At 42.4% G+C, this 21121-nt stretch overlaps 1 protein-coding gene across 1 annotated transcript; it reads right to left on the reverse strand.

Moving 5' to 3' along the window:
* Positions 1–932: 932 nt before the first annotated feature.
* On the reverse strand, positions 933–15483 carry SENP5 (SUMO specific peptidase 5). The gene is made up of 9 exons (XM_005418994.2): positions 13908–15483; positions 10734–10839; positions 10437–10584; positions 9784–9831; positions 7815–7892; positions 4378–4515; positions 2628–2711; positions 1180–1230; positions 933–1089 (listed from the first exon to the last, which is right to left on the reverse strand). Exons 1-9 carry the CDS (start codon positions 14857–14859, stop codon positions 979–981), a joined length of 1716 nt encoding a protein of 571 aa, XP_005419051.1. The 5' UTR covers positions 14860–15483; the 3' UTR covers positions 933–978.
* Positions 15484–21121: the final 5638 nt, after the last annotated feature.

Genomic DNA, 21121 nt, shown 5'->3' on the forward strand with positions numbered 1-21121 from the left:
GCAGATGCAGCAGAAATGAATTAATTTACATTTGAACAAAAGCAAAAGCCAATGGGAGGTTAAAGACAACAAGCTTTGAAGACAGAGCTGAAGGGAGAAATGGTACATTTTCACTGCATATTGTGGATCTGAGAAATGACTCAAAGCCATCTGAGATGTAAACAGTTACTGTCAAGGAGTTTATCTTACTATCTAGGCTGTGACTCTTCAAGGCTAGCTTTATAGTTCTCTTTAATACACACATCATGGAGACTTCTGCAGCATCTTGGAACTTACCACCTATCTGACTGACTGAACACTTCTGTACTTTCTCTTACACAGACAAGTGCTGAAGCTTTATTTGTGCAAAGACTGCTTTTTGTCTACAGGGACAGGCTGATAATGACAGCCAGAGAAATGCTAACAGAACAAACTTTATTAGCAGCTTGGACTATTTGAAAAAGGGGTCTTCACAAATTAAAGCTGTAGATGAGTTTAGCCACCCTAAAATGTGGTATCCAGTATTACACAGCCACAAGGGACAATGGAACTATCAAATACATTCTAGCTGTTCTTTTTATGGCATTGATTTTTTTTTGATACATTCAAAGCATTATTGCATCAGAAAACATATCATGCATCTTTATTTTTCCAGACAAATTCACCTGTATTTGTCATTTCTAGCTACACCTCAAAGGTGCCCCAAATCTACCGTTTCATGGGTTTAGTTGCATGCTTTGCCTATATGCATGCTGAAATAATAAATATTAAATACAGGAAAGAACATAAGAGAATCAAACTGACATTAGGAATAGTCTGTGGCAGCTCTGTTATGTTCTGCCAGTTAAAGAACTTTGCAAAAGATTGAGGTAACAACAGTGGCCACACCACTCAGCTGAGAATCGCTCAAAATTCATGGAAATTTTCAGAAATTCAAGTACACAAACACCAGCTGCAACTTGTCAGAAATGCCAGAGAAATTAGGTTGGCTGCATTTTATTAGTCTATTAGCTGGCGTTCACACAGCTCCTTGTAAATCCTTTTTCTCACTCGGGGCATATCTTCCTGGGAGAACTGAAAAGGCTGGTCTAAGGCGAGGCACTTGCAGTACTGGGGAAAAGGAAAAGGCTTGGTTGAAAAAAAGGACATTTACTACATGAACAATATAGGCCACTGATTTTTACATAGGAAGACTCTTACCTGGAGCACAAAAACCCCACAGTCACTGTCATTTTTCTGTTGTGGAATGCACTGAAAGGAAAAGAAACAACCGGAGACATGTCAGATCCTTACCCTTTTACTTAGTTAGATCCTTTCATTCTCTAACTCCTGCTTAATATCCAAAAGCAGATTCAGCATAAGGATCAGCTGTCTCATGCTCAGAGATAGCTGTTCTGCAGCACCAGAAACTGGAGTTGTAATTACTTGTTCTCATCCCAAACTTTGCAAGGTGACACTCAACACCTTGTTAGAATAACACCTAATAGTTAGAAAAATATATAGTATAGGACAGAAAATAAATTACAGTCTTTCTTTCAAGTTTATTTTCTTTTAGTGACCTACACAGAACAGCTTCTCAATTAGTTTAAATAAATGTTTGTACAGCATTATCTACTTTACACAGGACAAAACTATATCAGCAAAGTCACACAGGCCTAGAGGAAGATCACTCTCAGCATCCATGCTACCAGCAGTGGCTTTCCTCCCCCAGCCACACCAAAGGGTTTCAGAGAGCATGACAAATGGTTCATCACTAGGCAACAGGACTGAGCAAGGCAGTCTCAAATGATAACTTTCAACCTTCATTATTTCCTCAAACATGCTCAATTTTGATATGCAGAGCTAAAAAGTCCCAATCACTAGTGCTATTATGTCTCTGGCACTTGAAAAGGCAAAGTAATTGTTTTTTCTCAACTCCCCGATCTTCTGCCTCACAGAATGCAGGAGGATGAACTGACTGCACAGGTTGTGCATGAGTGCAGAGAAGAATCATTTTATCATTGTATCAGCATCTAAAAATAAATCTGTGCAAGGAGGGAGCTGTTGGAAGTATGTCTAGTGTGCAATGACCTGTTTTATATCTTTGGAGCCATTATGGGATGGCTACGCAAATTACATATTCCCTCATTTACACTACACACAAGTTATTCCCTTTTATTGTTGCCAGACTTTGTTTACTTGTGATCAAACGCAATGTGCCACAAACAGCCCTGGAGACCAAAGCCGTCTATCCATAGCAAACATAAAATATCAGCAGTAGCAATATCAGCCTGTTCCCTCCCTCACCAAAGCCCATCCATTCAGAACAGCCCTTTCAGGAGAAGGGAGGCAGCTGAGTGTCCAGCTCAGTCAGTCCTTGACCTTGTGTCAATATGGACACCAGCTGCAGGATTTGCTGTGCACACATTTAATTGTTCAGAGAAAGGCTCAGATCACCAAGCCACTTGCAGAAAGTGCTAAAGCCCTGGTGGGAGTTGAATGACCAACAGAGCTGGAATTCCAATGTGTAACTACCTGTATCTCTCCCAGCACCCTCCCTGTGGGCAGCATAAACCCATTTAGTACTTGTACAAATATATGAATTTAGAAGCAGCTCCATGAAATCTCCCACAAAGTCAGACCCCAGGGCTCAAAGTGCTGTCATTTACCTTTGTCACAGCAGTCTGCCAACCCTGAAGGAACTCGGGGCGATTCTTCTCTTTTGCTTCAGTCAGCAAATACTTTCGAATGTTCTTTAAAGAAGGAAAAAAAAGCAACATTATTCACCCACTAAAGAACAGGAGAGAAACACTGACTGCTTGGTTGGTATCCTTTTGACAATGAGGACAAACTTCAGGTGAGTATTAGGAGCTGAGCTAAAATCTAGAGGTAAAGAAATGAGCTCTGGTGGATACTGTGCCTTCTACCATCAAGGCTCATTTTAGTCTATCAAGGGCAGCTCTAACACCCCTCAGCCACACTGTACACTGCTCTACTTCATTCCAGACGAGCTATGGCACCCAGGCACAAGGTCAGAGTGCTCCCAGACATGCACAGAAAAACAGAGCAGCCTGGCATGTGTTCTTTCCTGGCTGACACCAAGGTCCTTACGTTCAATACGACAGCATTTTCCTGCTGGAATCTCAATACAAAATGCTCCAGTTCTGCAGCTAATCAACAAAGCTCCAGGGAGAGTTTTAGTGACATACAGGGAAAAAAAAAATAGGCTGACACAAGTGAAGAGAAGGAAGCAAGATAAATGAGACTATGGTCTTGGGTTAAGCAAATCCTACTTCTCTGTAAACAGGCTGGGAATTTACAGCACAATTTAAACACTGCAGCACACAAATATTCACCTTAGTGTGTGGATCACAGTGAATTTTTGGGGTACTGCTCCCCTCCTACCCCTAGAAAAGGCAGAAATAAAATTTCCTCATGTCTGTGAGACATTCAGGTGCAAATGCCTTGCCTGGAATGGGATGGGAGAGATCAGGTTGCAAGGCTGCAGGAGAGACCGTAGGGCTGGTGGTTGGTTCATGCTGCATGTTCACAAGCTAGAGAGCATGAGATCTCTTGCTCCCAGGACAAACATTAGCTTCATCCTCAGCAAATGCCAGCAGGCATACTATCTTCATTCAGAAGTCCTGGCTGGGAACTCTCCTGGGTACAATAATTACTACTCTTCTGTAAGCCAACAACTACACACAGTTAAAAGTAGAGGGCTGCTGCATCAAGCAAGCAATTAAGTTGACAAAATTAGCTTTTGTAAGAGGGTCATTACAATTTGCTAAGCCCAGCAAAAATTTCCTGGCTGTTCTTTATCAGGAAGACTGATAATTTAACTCCAGTGTTCAGGTTGCAGACCTGAAAGGTTGCTGGGTTCTAACCAGAGGCAAACACCCCGTTTCAATGCAGGACAAGGAAAAAAGCAACACACTGTTAATAGCACGGTAACACATAAACCCCACCAGGCAACACTACAGCATCTTCAGTCCTCTGCTCTCACCCAGGCAACCTATCCCCTAAAGGAGCACAATTTATCATTTATCCTAAACACAAGCCCCTTAACAGATGAAAGAAGTGCCCTCACTCTCCTTGGGGTTCTTCTGCTTCCCCTTGGCACTGGGCTTTGAGCTCCTGCTTTTTGTGGGAGTGCCAAGTCAGAGTCACCAAAGCTGTGCTGATTACACGGTCAGGCTAATTGGGCAATAGGCAGTGTGACCTCAGCTCCCAGCTCTGGTGTGACCCTCGAGCTCTGTGCTTCAGACTCCTCAGCAGGACAGGCTGATTCTCATTTCATACACAGCAAGACAATGACAGACATACCACATTTAAAGCTTATGGCTGAACAGAAACAAAGGGGGAGTGTTTCCTTTAAGAAAACAGTTCAGACTTTGCAGACACAGCTGTCACTCTTACCTCTACACAAAACTTAAAATGAATGCCTTGGGAATCGTAAAATGAAATAATTCGACTGGGGATGTTCACAGTAATGAGGGACCAGTGGACTTCCAGGTGAATAGGGATTAACAAGAGAGTCTTCTTAAACAAGTCCACCTGGCAAAAAGAACAACATATATTACAGAGAGTTCCACAGGCAGAATACAGCATAGCCAGAGATTAATTGTATCCAAGTTTCCTTTCTGCCACTCTGTAACTGAAATCTTCTTTTGCCCCCTCTACTCTTTCACCCCATTCTTCATGTTTACCTAATACGCAACTTATTAGCAGGCACAAAAATAGAGTTACAGTCCAGAAAGTGGCTGAGGAACCTTGTACAGTATCAGAATTAATCACTTCTGTATTTGTGACAAAATCCTGCTCATGCTGCACTGCAACATGTGTGTTGAAGTGGGATTTCTTAGGTAATGATGGCAATACAACTGAGCCTCAGTTTAGGTTAGCTCTTCATCTCTTCAGTAATGACACTTGTCCAGTGTGAGCACCACTCAATTCTATCTTTGCTGATAGAAATGAGTAAGTGACAGACTTTGGGGCTGTTGATGCTAAGCTCAACATAAGGCAGCAATGTGCATTCACAGCCCATTCACAGCCCAGAAAGCCAACTGCACGCTGGGCTGCATCACAAGCAGTGAGGCCAGCAGGTCAGGGAGGAGATTGTGCCCTTCTACTGCTCTCACAGGAGACCACATCTGAAGTGCTGTGTCCAGCTCTGAGGCCCCATACGTAAGAAGGAGGGGGACCTGTTGGATCAGGTCCTGATGAAGCCCAAAAGATCTTCAGAGGCCTGGGGTACCTCTGCTATGAAGACAGACTGAGGAAGTTTGGGCTGTCCAGTCTGGAGAAGAGAAGGCTCCATAGAGACTCTATAGCACCTTCTAGTACCTAAAGGACTACAACAAAAGCTGGAGATGGACTTTGGACAAGGGTATTGAGCGACAGGACAAGAGGGAATGGCTTTAAACTGACAGAGGACAGGTTTAGATTAGATGGAAGAAAGAAATTCTTCCCTGTGAGGGTGGTGAGACATAGGCAGAGGTTGCCCAGAGAAGCTGTGGCTGCCCCACCCCTGGAAGTGGGGCAGAGGCTGAATGGGGCTTGGAGCAACCTGGGATAGTGGAAGGTGTCCCTGCCCATGGCAGAGGGGCAGAACTGGATGATCTGTAAGGTCTCTTCCAAGCCAAACCATTCCATGATCCTATGAAGAGGCTGTAATTACAAACACCCCACAAAGCCAGCAAGTTTGTATTTTGACCCCTTCTGCTCTAACCCAGGCTCTGGGACTTGCCAGAGGAAAGCAGAGGAGTGCAGGATGCTTTGGTGAACAGAGGAAAGGAGGGCAAGAAGGTAGAGCAGATTCATCCTTTCTCAAAGCTAGCTTTGTAGCAGATGTACTGTGGTCACAGGCAAGCAAACAAGGGAAAAGGTCTTGAAGTACAGAACAAGTAGATCAGATGGAACACCCCCTGTGTCTGTATGGCAGATGAGCCCTTATGCTTTTGGAAGCCAGCCAAGCCAGGGCCTTTCATGGTCTTCCTTCTCCTAGCTCCTCTTGAAAGAAGTGTCTAATTACTGGGGTTTTGGTGGCACAGTCCAGAAAATAAGCAAAAATAGAATCCTGAACTAAATGAACTCATCCTGTGGGAAGATTTCTAAGCTTTTTTCCTGTTTTTTTAAGCACTGTGCAATTTGAACAGTACATAATTGCAACACTACTGGCAAGGGCAGGGCTTTTGTAGGAAAGAAAAGCCTATTTCTTGAGTAACAATGGGAAGTCGAAGAGACAAAAAGGTGTGGGCATTCACAGCAGTTATCAGCTGAGCCTGGCTTACAACAGTCCTTTGATTGTGACAAGCATCGACCCTGCTCCCACCTGCAGAAACTGCTTCCTGACTGGATTACAGCACATTCACTACACACCAATCCATCACTGGTGGAGAGAAGCCCAAGGATGTCAGCCAGCAGCAAGCTGAGACCACAAAGGAAAACTGGAGTAAGAGAAATGAACTCCATCTTCTGTGATGTCCAGCAACAGCAGAGCCACACAAAACCCAAGGGACCTCATGTGGCCCTAGTTGTGGGATGACTGCAGGTGTGCAATCCTGCAGCAGAAGAGTAGAAACAGGCAGCCAAAAGTTTGTCTTTAGTTACAAACTGATGTACAGCAAGAGTGGTGGCAACCCAGATTCACTTGATCATGAGAGCAGAGTCAGCTCTGTGTCATGACAGTGAATCAGGAGTGCCAGTGTGATGGGTGATCAGAAGGGACAGACACTAACAGGAGCTCTGAAACCACTGCAGCCAGAGCCAGCACGGGATATCCTGTATCCCAGGAGAGAAGATTTACAAAACATGGTGCTATACTCTGGTGTGTTTCAAGAGCAGAAACAAATTTCCCTTAATTGCACATTGCAAGATGAAGGAGTCTACAGAATCTTTCCCACAGAAACTGCTTAGTTTTCATTCTTGCTTGAGAGTTTTAGGAATTTATGTGTAAATATCTAAAACTTGTCCTGTCTCATCAGGTACCTCTCAGCAGCAACAACAATACAGATCCTGCTTCCAGAATCTACCTTAATTTCGGGGTTTTTTACAAAACTTGGGTTGCTGGAGGAAAGGAACGTTTAAAAAATAATATGTGGGAATATTAAGCACTGATATTCCATCTCTCTTTAAAGAGATTTTTAATAAATTATATGAATAGATTTTATATTTGGATAATGAGTTCATCTCTAGCATTTCACAGATGTGTGCTATTTAAGTACTTCTGCAGAAAGATCATACATTCAAATATGGCCTTTGATTAGTCTTGCCTCATCTCCCATATTAGAAAGGACAAATGTTCATAGAAAAAAAAGAGAGTATTTCTTTTTGCATTAGCTATCCCTGAAAATATCACACCCATGATCTGGTGTGGGTTCTGGAAAACAAGGTGATTTCTGTTCCTGTCAAGAGAACAACAGTCTGGCTTATTAACCATGGGTCTCTTTTTTACTTTCTAGTACCTGGTATGTGTTACTTGGAGTAACAATTTGATTTTGTCAAAGAATACCATGCTGAGATAAAAGGAAGAAGCAGAATTAAGTCTGCTTTCCTGTAGATTAGTGTACCTGGCACTGTCAGGAGCAGTAAGAGACATTTCTTGCAGTTAAATTAACAACTTTCATGAACATACACAAAGAGATAACCTCCCACTGAAGATTTAGCCATTCCAAGTACAACATACCCGTACTAACTTGAATAGTGCCACACTACTATTTCCACCAAGCCCTTCCCACTTTGTACAACTCCTTTGCTAACCCATCCTTTGCAAATAACACTTAACCCAGCTTCAAGCCAGTGACTGAGCCCAGCCCAGCAGAAGCCCAGCACTGATGACACCATGTTAAAGGTACCTTTTTAGTCCATCGTTTTACCCCATTATATCCTTTGGTTACGAGCTGTCTATGAAAAAAGCTGTTAAAGAAATGAACCTAAAAAGAGAGAGAGAGAAAGAGAGAGAGGAGCAATGAGCACCCAGATTTTCATGCACAGTCATTCCCCTTCCCCCAGGATAATTTATACAAAATAACTTGTAATGAGGCAATATTTAATGTAGGTTTAGAAACAGAACCCCAGTAGGGACAAACAGAGGCTTTGCCAAGTCTCAACTCTTACTGTTCTTCAGCAAGCTAATAAAATAAACATCTCATTTCCATACAATATATCATGTGAGCCACTGCAGCATTTTTATTTACATTTTTGTATCTCCAGGCATATCATATTTAATTTTTTTGCTGGGGACAGACTTGGGAGAAAAACACCAAGACCAGGAGTTAGTTTTTGTTGTTCTTTACAGGGATCAAGGAAGAGAACACTGGACTGGAAAAGCAGGGGTGGTGGAGAAGGGAGCAACTTCTGGCTTTAGTTGCTGGAAGCTGAGACTCAGAAAAAGAAAATTGATCAAAACAGTTATGAGATTTAGTTCAACAACATTGTCTTTGGCATTCAATTCTTATAACATGAACAATATTCTGCTATTGAGAAGTATTTTTAAAGTATGACTGATCCATTTGGAAAGTGAAAATCAACATTTATGACAAAAAAATGTAGGCTTATGCAAAAAAAAAATTAGCTCCAAATTCACACTATTATTCCCTGTGCTTTGCTTCTTGATTATACTAACAGATTAATACAAATAGAAATCTGCAACATCTGTTTTTAATAATTCTGCTAGTGTAGAGGTGGTAGGAGGCTTAAGCTGTTACTTGAAAAAAAAAGTTAGAAAATTCTGCATCTGAGAATACAGTCTAATAGCCATTAGCTATGCCAACAGACTTCAAAACCACATTCTGAGGTACCAGCACAAAATCTCCCATGAGAATTTCAATTATGCACTAGGAAGAAAAAGCAGACACAAGCAAACAGATACAATCTCCAATACTCCTAGCCTAGCACACTCAGGAAATATGGAGAATACTAATGAAGAATCACCATCTTCATTTAGTACAGCTTGAAGATTTTAAGAGTTACATTGTGCAGAGCTCATCTAAAAATGGCTTTGTTTGGTTCTCCTTTGTGGTCTCACCTGAAAACTGTTCTGTCCCTAAACAGATGGGTTTTTATAATTGTCACTGCTGCAAATTTAGTCACAAAATTGGGGGGGGTGTTATCTTGATTACTTTTTTTTGCTTTCTTTCTCTCAATTGTCACCAACAGCCAGGCACTGCAGTTGCAAAGCTGTAAGCATTCTGAGGAGGATGCACAAAACAGAGTCCTGCAGAGTCAATACTGCCAAGGAACCAAGCAGCTCCACAGAAATTCACATTCACCAGGCAGGCAGCTGACACAGCTTGAGCTGTTACAGCCCCCACAGCTATGAGGTGGGCGGGAGGGTGAGTGCAAGCAGCACATGTGCATGGTTCAGATGCTAACACTCTTGGTTTGTCATCTCAGCAGAAATCCATCTTCATCAGAAATTTCAGCTGAAACACCAGGCTGCTGAGCAAAGGCATGAATACAGCACTTGAGAAGCTGATAGGCTGGAAAGAGAAACCTCCAGGGAAGTAAGGAGAGTGGGATGGGCCAAAATGGGGCACGTGTCTTCTACAGGTACATCACTGACCTCAGGCTACCACAGAGAGCACCTGCAGGGCTAACACAGTCAGTTCCTGAAACAGGAGCAACAGCACTGAAAAGGGAAAAGGAAAGGTAGAAAATTTGAGCAGCACATAGCAAAATATTATAATGGAACCACTCATTCCACTATAATTTGTTGGCCATGGTTGACTTGAATCCTGATTCTATACCTGAAGTGTGCAAAGTTTCACCCTCCCCTCTCCATCTCTCATTAGGCACATTTGTGTAATAACAAAACCCCCTCACCTTTTCAGGGACTGCATCCATTACGAGTTCACCATACATGTTAATTATCTGCAAGAGTTAGTAAATAGTTAAATACATATATCACAATTTTTTAAGACCCAAATTCACAAGTGCCCATAAAACATAAGCCTCTACCCACTTAAATCAGCAATACAGAGAGGAGACTTAAGAGCCACATTGTCTGAAGGACAAGCATTCTGCAACTAATAGTGGTCATCCTGAAGAGAGACTGTAACTTGCTGCTTGAAGTCTGCCTCAATCTTAAATGCAGTTTAATTCAATTTAAATCTACTGGTGCATGCCCTGGGCTCTGCAGCCTTCTTGGTTTTTTGGCTGTGGGCCACAGTTTGCTGTTTCACTCTGTCATTCTTGTAATTGGGATGGGGAAAGTTACTAAAACCTCTATGAGTAGCCACTATTTTATCAAAATAGTCCAACATCATTTGTTCAAAAGGAAACAGGCTAATTGTGACACCTCCCAGCTTCCAGACTTATTGCACCTGTCACTGCAAAAGCTGCCCAGCACTCCTTTTACTTGGGCAGTGTAAAGTAAGGGTAGCCCACCTGCAATGTCAGCAGGTGTACAACTGGTATTCTAATATAAATGGGATAAAAAGGGTTAGGGGAGCACATAAACACCAAGCATCTCTGACCTGGTCATTCAGCCAGTTCTGGCCTTCCAGTGTAGCCAAATCATCCATATCTAGCATGTGCTTATTATAGAAGACCCGGAAATTGCAAGTGGAGGTTTTTGGATGTTTTTCTCGATACTTCATGATTTCCCTGGTGATAAAAGGTTTTCTAAAACAGGATCGAAAAGGTAGAGAAAAATCAAGTCAAGGTCATGTCAAATGGATTCGGTTCTCCTAGTTGTTAGATGAAGATCATGCAGTAGCAATGCAAGTGATTTTTGTTCTTTACCAGGTGTACAGTGTGATACTGCTACACACCTATGGGAGAAATCTTCATTAAAGACTTCTTTTAATCTTCCCATGACATCTTTTTCACAGAGTGGTACTAAACTGCCATATTTCTTCATAACTTCATCTAGGAATCCTTTAAATATATCAGAAAAATTAAAGTGCAAACATATAAAAAGCTTCTGAGTTCACCAATCCAATAAAGCTCTCAGTTCTTACAGGTACAAGCAGCAGTCATTCTGCACCCAACCAACATGCAGCACCACACATGGCAAGTACCTATTTAGGAAAACTAAGCTCAAATTGGCAACATAAAATAAAAACGGGGGTAGTGGAAGAAGGACAAAAATAAAAATGCATGAATCTGATCACTCAGCTTCACAGGAAAAGATCACCCCCTCTTCTTTCCATACACATACATATCTACAGCAAACCAATTATACCAGTGCTAGAGAAGAACCCATCCCCTTCCTTGCTTCAATTAGCATTTTAAATCATTTTACTGCAACGTGAAAAGCCATCAGTTCCTGCAACAGGTTTCATTGAAAAGCCAGTATCCTGTCCTTATGGCAGGCAGAATGACTCTCCTCAAATGCAGGCAGCTGGAGCTGGCAGTGTTTGCAGCCTGCTCGGTTCCGCTGCCGCACCACAGCGAACGGAAAAGACGCCAGACTCCCAGCAAGTGTGACTCCTTTACTCTTGTATCCCAGGGATGGCATTTAAGGTGACACAGACAGCCATGTCAGCCTGTCATTGCCCAGGAAAACACGGAGCAACCACACCAGAAAAATGTATTAACTTGGAAATAATGAAGAGATGAATGCTGGAAGAATTGAAAAACCTAGGAAATAGATGTTTTTCTTTCTCAAACACATGACTGGAACACTGGAGATAAAAATTCCACACAAGCATCCAAAACCACTCTGAGAATGAAAGAGAATGGGGAACAGGATTTCAACACTTGCTAGTAAACAAGAGAAAAAAGACCAAGTTGTCCAGCTCTCTGAAAATTAATTTTCAGATGCTGCAGAAAACATTTGTTCTGTGTACAGAAAGCTGGTGTGTACAGAAAGCTGGATCTGAGATCAGAGTCCAGGACTCTTCTGAGCCTGGAGTGTGATGGCAGAGCATCACTGGATAGGGCGTTGTGTGCTTACTAAGGCCTTAAGAACATTTCCTGGAAACTTTCAAGATCAGGATAGGAAAAAGCAAGACGAGAGAAACACTGGACAGAAAAAGCACCAGAAAAACAGCAGTAAGAATAAAAACCAAAGGAGAGAGACCAAGAAAAAACCCAAACCAAAATGAGCTGAGAATAGCACTGAAGATATAACAAGAAGTGTGAGAGAAGGAAGGGAGGAAGGATTGAAGAACAAGATCAAATCACAATGAAGCATTCTTCATGGGAAAAGAACCTTCCTGCAACTCTGCCACACTTTTCCCTAACAACTTTTATCCCTTACATCTCAGTACACTGTGACAGGAAAGATGTTCCTCACTCTGGCTAGAAGTCTAGCTAGACAATGCATAGGGCTTATGAGTGTACCTTATTCTGTTTTAATATGTAAAAATTTTAAATGCTTTTTATTAACGCACAGAGGAAGGACTGTTCTTGTCATTACAACTAAGAGCAGCAGAGCTCCAGACCTCCAGTGCTACTGACCTCACTTGGGCTGGTGTAACTCAAGGAAAAGAATACAAAGTTCAGCCCCAGGGCAAAATCAGATACCCATCATGAACAGGATTTACCATGGGGCTGTTTGATACCTAATAGCACTTCTGAATGCACTAAGCATTGCAGCCCATTAACGTCTGAGTTCAGCTGCTGCAGAGAAATTCAAAACCCAAGAGCAGCCCTAACACTTGCACCTCCTTCATCTTTCTACCCCAGAAACTCTTGCCAGGTCAGCGCTATCTTTTAGGGTGCAGTTAATTATTAACAACACTCCTAAACACACAAGAACTCCTACTACTACAATTCTTTACAGCTTTTCAGCTGAGAAAACTCAGAAGTACTATGCTATCAGACCACAAAACGTTAACCTTTGCCACCCTGCTACAACCTGGGCTCTTGCCTGTTATAGAAGAACTACATCCCTTTTTCTGGTGGACAAACTTGAAAACTCCATTGCAGAAGTGATCTCTTCACTGGGTTACCAGAGTTTCTCTCCATTTCTCACACAGCATCTGGTCCTTGCTGGATCGCATAAAGCCAGTCACTGAGATGCACATCCCACACTGACTTACAGATATGGATGTGGAGAGCTAACTCCTCTCTTGAAGTTCACTGTCCCCTTCTTCACATTTTGCTTTAGAGAAATCAATTGCAAAATTGAAGCACAAACAGGTAGGCAGAAAAATCAGAGCACGTCAAACTTCAAACAATTCCTTTAACACTCATTGACACCAGCTTACAGTTTATGGGACTCTAAAAAGCCAATTTCTCCAAAGGAAGATATCAGAACATCTCTGAAGTTACACTGACCATACAAGATGGCACAACGTGTTAGCTTACTGCTCCTTACTCTGTGTGTAAAAAGCTGCTACACATAAATAAGACACCAATTACTATTTTTATCATGCTTCTCTTTAGAGAGACTATCGAATACTGCATGCTCAGCATAGCACAAAAAAACCCCAAAGACTTTTTGCAGAACCTTTGCTAAGACCAGTCTTTTAAAAAAATATTGTCTCATAGGATTCATTAAGCTTACTCTATGAACAATTGGAGAGAAAACTAAGGGACAATGAACAGTATTTGGCTATTAAAACCCAAGTTCAAGTGATTTAGTGAGCAAGAGAAGAGAGTATAAGGGCAGAAGGAAGCATTAGAATACCTAGGTTTTTCAGAAACCAAATTAAGAATAACAACTTTCAACCAGTTAAAAACCTGAACCTTTTGATTCCACATGATAAGACATTTAAAATTTCTATCAACAATTTCCTGCAGATTCCAATTAAACTACATTGTATTCTCTAAAACAAAATAATCTTAAAATAGCTTGTCAGATAAACATTCATTCATCCCTCCTTCATGCAGCTCTCCTCTTTGCAGCCTCATTTAATCAAATGTTATACTAAGTGACCTTTACAATTCAGAGTAAGACACCATTTTATAAAGGAATTAACACAATATGTAAACTCCACAATACACGCAGCAGTTTTCAGGAACTTCTGGATGCCCTAAGATATTTAAAGGTATACCACAAAGCCACGTTGCCAGCTGCTCATCAGCCACCCGGGAAGTTTTCTGACTGTTCCTTTTGCCTCCCTTCCGAGTTCCTGATTTCAGTCCTGTGCTTTCTGGTGAAGGCTCCTCCAGAGGACTTTTACAGTAAGGGTGATCTAGTAATTTTGAACTAAAAATGTCCAAGTTTAAGGAGCCTTCTACTTCCATCTGGCTAGAGCTGTCCTCATTCTGTGTCAGCTCCATGGATAAAGGTCCATTTGCAAAATTATCGCTGACATCAGAATCCTGCGAGGAGGATTGCAACAGTGTCATTCCATCTACACCCACAACCTCCTTGGATTCTGCACCATCTTGATTCGAAACAGCGATTTCTTTTCCTGTCACGGAGACGACAATGTCAGAGCAATGATCCTCTGCAAGAGCCCCGTTGGTCTCCACCTGGTGCAAGGTTTCTGCCTCTGCAGAAGGTCTAACATGCAGTTCTGGTGGGACAGCATCCACACTGCTACCGTGCCCTCCGGACTCTGGATCCTCGGAACACGGCTCAGCGGACACATCCTGCGTGTGGCAGATCTCAGGTGCACAGATCTCATTCTCCGCTCCTACAGATTTGGGTGTATTATTGTTCATATCTGATAAGCTGTACCGCTTCCAAAGACGCTTACTTTTAGATTTCCAGGAGGAAAACAAATTACACAATCCACCTTCAAAATCCCGCTGAAGCGTTTCCTGATGGTCCCTTGTAACTTTCTGCACCCACCTTCGTCTGATTTTTCTTAATTTGCAAGTCTTGCCTCTTGCTCGAAGTTTCGGGAATTTTATGATTCTATACCGAAACCTAACCATAGAAAGTTTCTTATGCATCATAAATAAAAATCTCTTTTTTACAGTATGATGGTTAAATTTGGACCTCTTTAGAGCTGTCAAGGGGCCACAAGTTCCATTCCACTCCCTTTGCAACAGCATTTCCTTTTATAGTTGTTTAAAACTACCAGGACTGTGTTGCCCTCATCATTATTGCTCTCCTCCACGCTATATACAAAACCACCTTTCTTTACAGGTAAGGCAGCACCTTCCAGCGAGCCACATGAGACATAATGGATATGGCCAGAGATGCTATTGAGAACAGCAACAGTTTCAAATTCTTCATTCAAGGGATCTTCACTCTGAAAGGATTCATTGTTGAGTTTCCTTACTGCTTCTACAGACGAGCTTTCAGCTTCGTGATATGGACAGGATCTTTTTGCTCTCAGTAGTTTTGTAAGGAAAATTGTATAATTCAACAGTAAGTTTTGGACAGGTTTCTGCATTTAGAAGCACATCAGGAGCCCACCTGCTTTGGAGCTCAAGTGTCTTCCTTCTGCACTGCAGTATTCTGTACAGTTTGCTGTGATTTAAACTCACAAATAGCTGGGCACTCTGTCTTTTCTTCTAAGTTAGGAAAACTTGCTTTTTGAAGCAGTATTTCCCAGGCTTCCCAAAAACAGTGGTCCATCTTCCAGACTGGGCCAATAGCTGACTTCTTTGCCAAAGCAAAGGTCTTCTACGGCTTTTCATTTTTCTGCTGCATTATTATCTTCAAAAATAACTGAAAGAATAAGGGAAATTAATTCAGACTTATCTGGACTGTAACATAATAGCAAAACACTAAGGCACATCCCTCAGGCCACATGCCTATCTAAAATTCCACTCCTCCTCCATTCACAACCCCACATTCCCGAAGACATTTTCACTTCCACCAAAAGGAAAAACAAGTAATAGTTGCAATGGTTCTGTGTGTAAACAGACTTTGTTCATTTACCTTCCCTAGAGGTAGAGCAATAAACAGGTAATTCCCAGCCATCCCATGCTCCCCATATGTAATTCATGACTCTCTAGCCTAAGGTTAAACTTCTCTCACTGCCTATGCCTAGGGCAAGCACAGTCAGCCACCTTGCCGCAAAAGGCTTTTGAAAAACAAAACTCTGAAGTCCAAGTTATCAACAAGTGTGTGCAGGTACCCCACACCATCAGCACTGTACAAAGGAGCCCTTACTCTTGTGCAATAGACGTGAGCAGACTCTGAAAACACTTCACAAGCTCACACAGCCTTCCTTTAAAGGAACAGCAAAACACAAACACCCACAGAAATTTTGATTCTCTGACTAGATAAAGAATGACACAGTTTACTCCTGAAGTAATTGTTCTGTATTTACAGCTACACCTCACTCCGTATGACTCCACCACTATCAGCTTCTATAATCAGTGTTTATCTTTGCATTAACAAAGCAGTACCAATGCAGCACAGCAGCTAATCATCTTAAAAACTCCTTTCCCCACTAAAAAACCTGCATCTCAAAGTGTTCAATAAGGATATATCTGAGACTACACAAGCCTGTAACCTGCATAGTGCTATCTGTTTATCTTCACTACATAGCTAAAAATATTAATTAGAAGTTAGAAGAATCCAGAAACACAAAGGGAAGGCAAAAGCAGCATACACAACATGGGATGCTTCATACAAATTGCCACAGCCTCACTATGTACATTTCATCCTGTATTTTACAAGTTTATATTTTTCCCAAGTTCAGAAAAGGACTTTATCCAGCCCCTCTATCAGAATTACTCTGACTTGCAGACTATTATAGCAAGTTTTGCCTTAGCTATGTCTGTCCTAATCATTACACATAGGCATGTGTAGCTCAAAATAAAGGAGTCTATAAATAAACATAAAACATTAACAACTGGACTTTTAAGGAAAGATGAATGACACCTGCAAAACCAGGTATTCAAAGTCTGACTTAAGAAGCTCTTCTGCATTTTTCACTCTACTCAGACACAAACAGCAGTTGAGATTTTTTTGTGATGTGCTTTTTTTTCTGTTTTTTTGTTTTGTTTTGTTTTTTGTTTTGTGGAGGAGTGAGAGGGGAGTGCAAATGTAGAGAGGACAAAAAATATAATTTATCACTTGGGTAATATATTCCCATCACACAGAAAACTGTCCAGAATTCACTGGACCTACAACATAGAAAGAAATCTGGCTACCTCCACTGATAGAAAGCACAGCTTAACAGTAAAAAAGCACTGCAACAGGGCCTAGCTGCTTTGTAACCCTCTATTACCCACCACACAACTCAGTTATCAGAAAAATCAGGACATAACATCTCATCACACCAATTTTCTTGTACTTGCTCGTCTAGCACTTCCATATTTCTCTATCCTAGATGCAATTTACCCCTGCTTTTCCACTACAAACTCTTATGTCTCTGTCTATTGTGTGCAGCACCTATTAAACATTCCTTGAGTAGCCTCAGTAAACATCAGCCAAACCACAGGCTTGCTAGGACAGCTTATTCCAGACACATTTCATCCAGGTAAAACAAACAAACTCAGACAAATCTCAACATTCTCAGCAGAGCCCCATACACAAGGGGCTTCTGCCAACACAGTGAGCGCTCAGCACTCCAAAGAGAGCACAGCAGATGAAGGCAAGGGTTTAATCTTCTCAAGCCCTGCAATAGGTGCCACATACCTGCCAGTTTTTAAGAACACTCTTGAACAATTTGGAGTCATCACCTTTCCCCTTGCTCTCTCACAGCCAAGCCCAACAGCTACCACAGACACTGCCTCACACACAGGAAAAGGTTCTCTGAATGGCCATGGATTGCACAGGAGCTGGAATTCCTACAGCTGCCACCGCTCTACCCAGAGGAGTCTGAACTCCTGGGGAAAAGCACTGCATCAGATTCTAGCAAAGGTAAGTCCTGCTAACAAAAAGGACCCAAGGCAAACCTGAATGGAGACAAGAATGATGCCACAGTTTCAACATAATAGCAACAGCAATGGAAATATTTACTCATTGGTGTCATGAAATCCAGCTCCTTAAAACGGCAGCAAAGGAAGACATTAGGAAAACTACTCTACCTACCTGTTCTTCTGTTTAATTTTTAACTTAGACCATTGAAAAATGCTTTAACTATAACTTACAGGATTAAACAATATTTCATGTTTGTCTGTGATGTCTACACCAATTTTTCCACATTATACAATTTTTCTTTACAAAAAAGTTTCTCCCTAAAGTGCAAATAAAGTTTGAGTAAGCCATTTAATCTAAGCAAAGTTTTCTTGCCCTCCCCTCTCCCTTTTCAAACATGATCTGTTTTGAGTCTGGATCCCCTTAAAGTAAAGGCCTCCAAAGAGCAGTTAATCCCAGACCTAGGAGCTAAAACAGTTCACTTTTCTAACAGCAGTGTTACTTTGAGTGACAGAAGATAATCCATATGCAAATACTTAATTCAAGATGCTGCTTGAAGAACTTACTTTCCACCAATGCTACAGGAATATCAGTGGGTCTACTTGGCACCATAAACCAGCAAGACAAAAGGGCAGCTTAGAAGTTCGCTGCAAGGAAAGGAACTGAAGTGAGCAATGTAAAACCAAAAATAAAGCAAGCACTGCCTGAAGTTTAAGAACCTGAAGTGAAATATGTGCCCCATTCATTAACAGAGATGAAAAACCTCTGAACTGAGGAACTTGCAACACTAACAGAGTCGTGTGGCCCATCAGTGGAGGTAGCCAGGTTTCTGTGCTGTGTGACTGCACAGGGATGCTGCCAGTACTACATCAGCAAACCTCAAAAAGCCCAAGATGTACACGTCCCAAAGACCAAAGTGAAGGAAATTTACCATAATTCACCCCTTTAGCAGAGTTTGACATACCATCTGCAAATGATTAAATATTAAAAGGCACAATCTCTTTTGCACTGGACAAATACAACCCCAGACTGTTACATCTCTATATTAATGGCAGATTTTGATTACAGATTTGCTTTATAATCGAATTTTTTAAAAATATGTTTGGGAACCACTCAGTTTTCAGAATGCTTATCCCAAGAGCTCTGGTAAGATACAAGCAAACATGACTGTAGCAGCTTGACATCAAGCACTGCACACTTGCATGGGAATGGAGAACACAAGGCCTTCCATCCTTTATGAGTAACAAATTCAGTGCGCACACACATACACACACACACACACACACACTGTATTTTCCTCAGATCAATCAGCAGATCATTCCATTTGCAACTTACACAGCCGAAACTTGCATCACCTTCAGTGAAGTTCAGTACTGTAAAAGATACTTTACATTCACCTTTCACCCATTACAAGCCTTGATTTAACCACTCATTAGTCCTTGGCAGTCCTATTTATTTTTGACAGTTTTACAGACCCCAGGTTCTAACTGACATAAATGGGGAAAGCAATCCCAGCAAATGCTGCTGACAGAATGCTACCAAAGGTTTCTAGCTGACACCTGAACTGTCAGACCACAGAAACCTTTTGTCTACACAAGTGCAGAACAAACCCACAATGCTGCAGAAGAGCTCTCCTTCCCGCTGAGATCAGCACAAGCCATCTAGGGCTGTGTCAGGGAGCCCAGTGGGTCAAGAGGCACATGGAAATTCTTCTGTTAAAGAAACTTGCTTCTAAGAGCATCAGTAATGTAAATAAAGTGAACAGCTGCTGTGAGAGCATGGCCTTGTGCAGGCAGGAGTAACTCGGGAATCACCTGCTCCTGTGGGAGGCAGTTCTTACAACATCCAGAGCTCAGCCTTTCCCAGTGAAGGTCTGGGCAGCTCCCAAGGACAGGAGGTAAGGAGGAAAGAGAAAGCCAGCCTGAGACTGTGGTGTGCAGCTGAGATATGCTGGGCAAGAAGATGCCCTCCCTCCACCAAGCAGGATCCAAAACTGGAAAGAGAGAGAGGAAGCTGGAGAAGGGTGTCTCTCTTCAAACCACCACGTGGCCAGAGCTAAGCTGAGAAGGTCAGGAAGTCTGAAATGACTCCATTAGCACATGCAAAAGCAGACTCACAGCACTGGCAACCATCCCCTCTTCTCTTTCTTTTCTGACCAGCACAGTTCTGTGAACTGTTGAGCAAACATTTTGTCCCAGAGGTGAAGCAAGCCCTAGGGAAAGGCACTTTGACACAACATAACTCATTAGCACAAGACCATACAGAAATAGCCAAAGTCCGAAGTTACTGACTCAGAGGAACACAGCAGGACATGCAGCTGGTGACCTCATGGTCACACTGCAAAGTTCCAACTCCTACAGTTACCACAGACTCTTCTCTCAACCAGCACTTCTGGGAACTCACAGTCTCACCTAGCTGGCTACACAGCTACTGGATTTACTGCTGGCAAGATGATAGAATTTACTCACAGAAACAGCCTCCTTTAGGCTAAACCAGATTAATGGGGATATATATATTAGATAACAGAACTTTTAAGAGACATAGTGTCACAAATCAGAGATAGAAATTTTCTAGATTAAAGAACCCGAGGATACTTTTCTATAAGCAAAACAAAAGGATATGAATATTTTTTAATCTTCAGGCTTTAGATTGATTTTAATGAAATGTTACTCAAGCTTTGTCCCTTCCTTCCTGATTACCTCTGCAAGGGAGAGCACGGAATCAGTTAAAACAAAGTCCATCAAACTTTGCTGTCCAAGCTCTGTGAAGGGAACAGAAACTGGTATTTCATCTGGGGTCCTTGAATGTCTGCGGTCAAGGGTCTTCCTGATTCTGAGGGCCTTCCTTAAGAGTGTATTTCTACAAGTATTAAATACATTTTCCTGCAGCTTTTAAAAATTACTTCTCTTCTTGTGTTAGCAACATGAAAAGATAAGATGAGGCTATTACCAAAGGCAATCCATCTCTCTTTCGAGCGAGAAATCTGGGCTAGAACGAGTGGAGCTTGGAAGTGGTAGAACACGGTAGTTAAACACAACTTTTAGCTGAGGAACACATCTCTGCTGTGCCTGTCCCGTGGCTCAGCACTCACAGCTCTTGCTGAGCTCCCTGTCCCTCCCGGCCAGCACAGCTTGGAAGCGCTGAGAGAGGGGAGAGCAAACAGTACTGGAGCAGATAAGCGCTGTGCTTACACTGCAGAGAGACTGGGAACTCAGGGAGAAGACAACTTGGGGGCAGAGCGGGGTCGAGAGCCCAGTGATGGAGAAACAAAGCTCTTGCAACACCTGAAAATTGCCTTCTACAGCTTCCCAACCCCACCAACGCCCCAGCTCTCACAGCACGTAGTCAGGGAGAGCCTCCCCGCGCTGCCCAGGGCACAGCGTGCCTGGATTGCCCCCGACTCCCGCAGGCCCGGTCACAGCCCCGCGGCAGCTCCGGCCAGCGCGGGGCGGGCAGGGCAGGAGGCCGGAGCGCAGGGAGGGCCGGAAGGCAGCG

Source organism: Geospiza fortis, unplaced genomic scaffold (assembly GCF_000277835.1).
Source record: "Geospiza fortis unplaced genomic scaffold, GeoFor_1.0 scaffold172, whole genome shotgun sequence".
NCBI lineage: Eukaryota > Metazoa > Chordata > Aves > Passeriformes > Thraupidae > Geospiza > Geospiza fortis.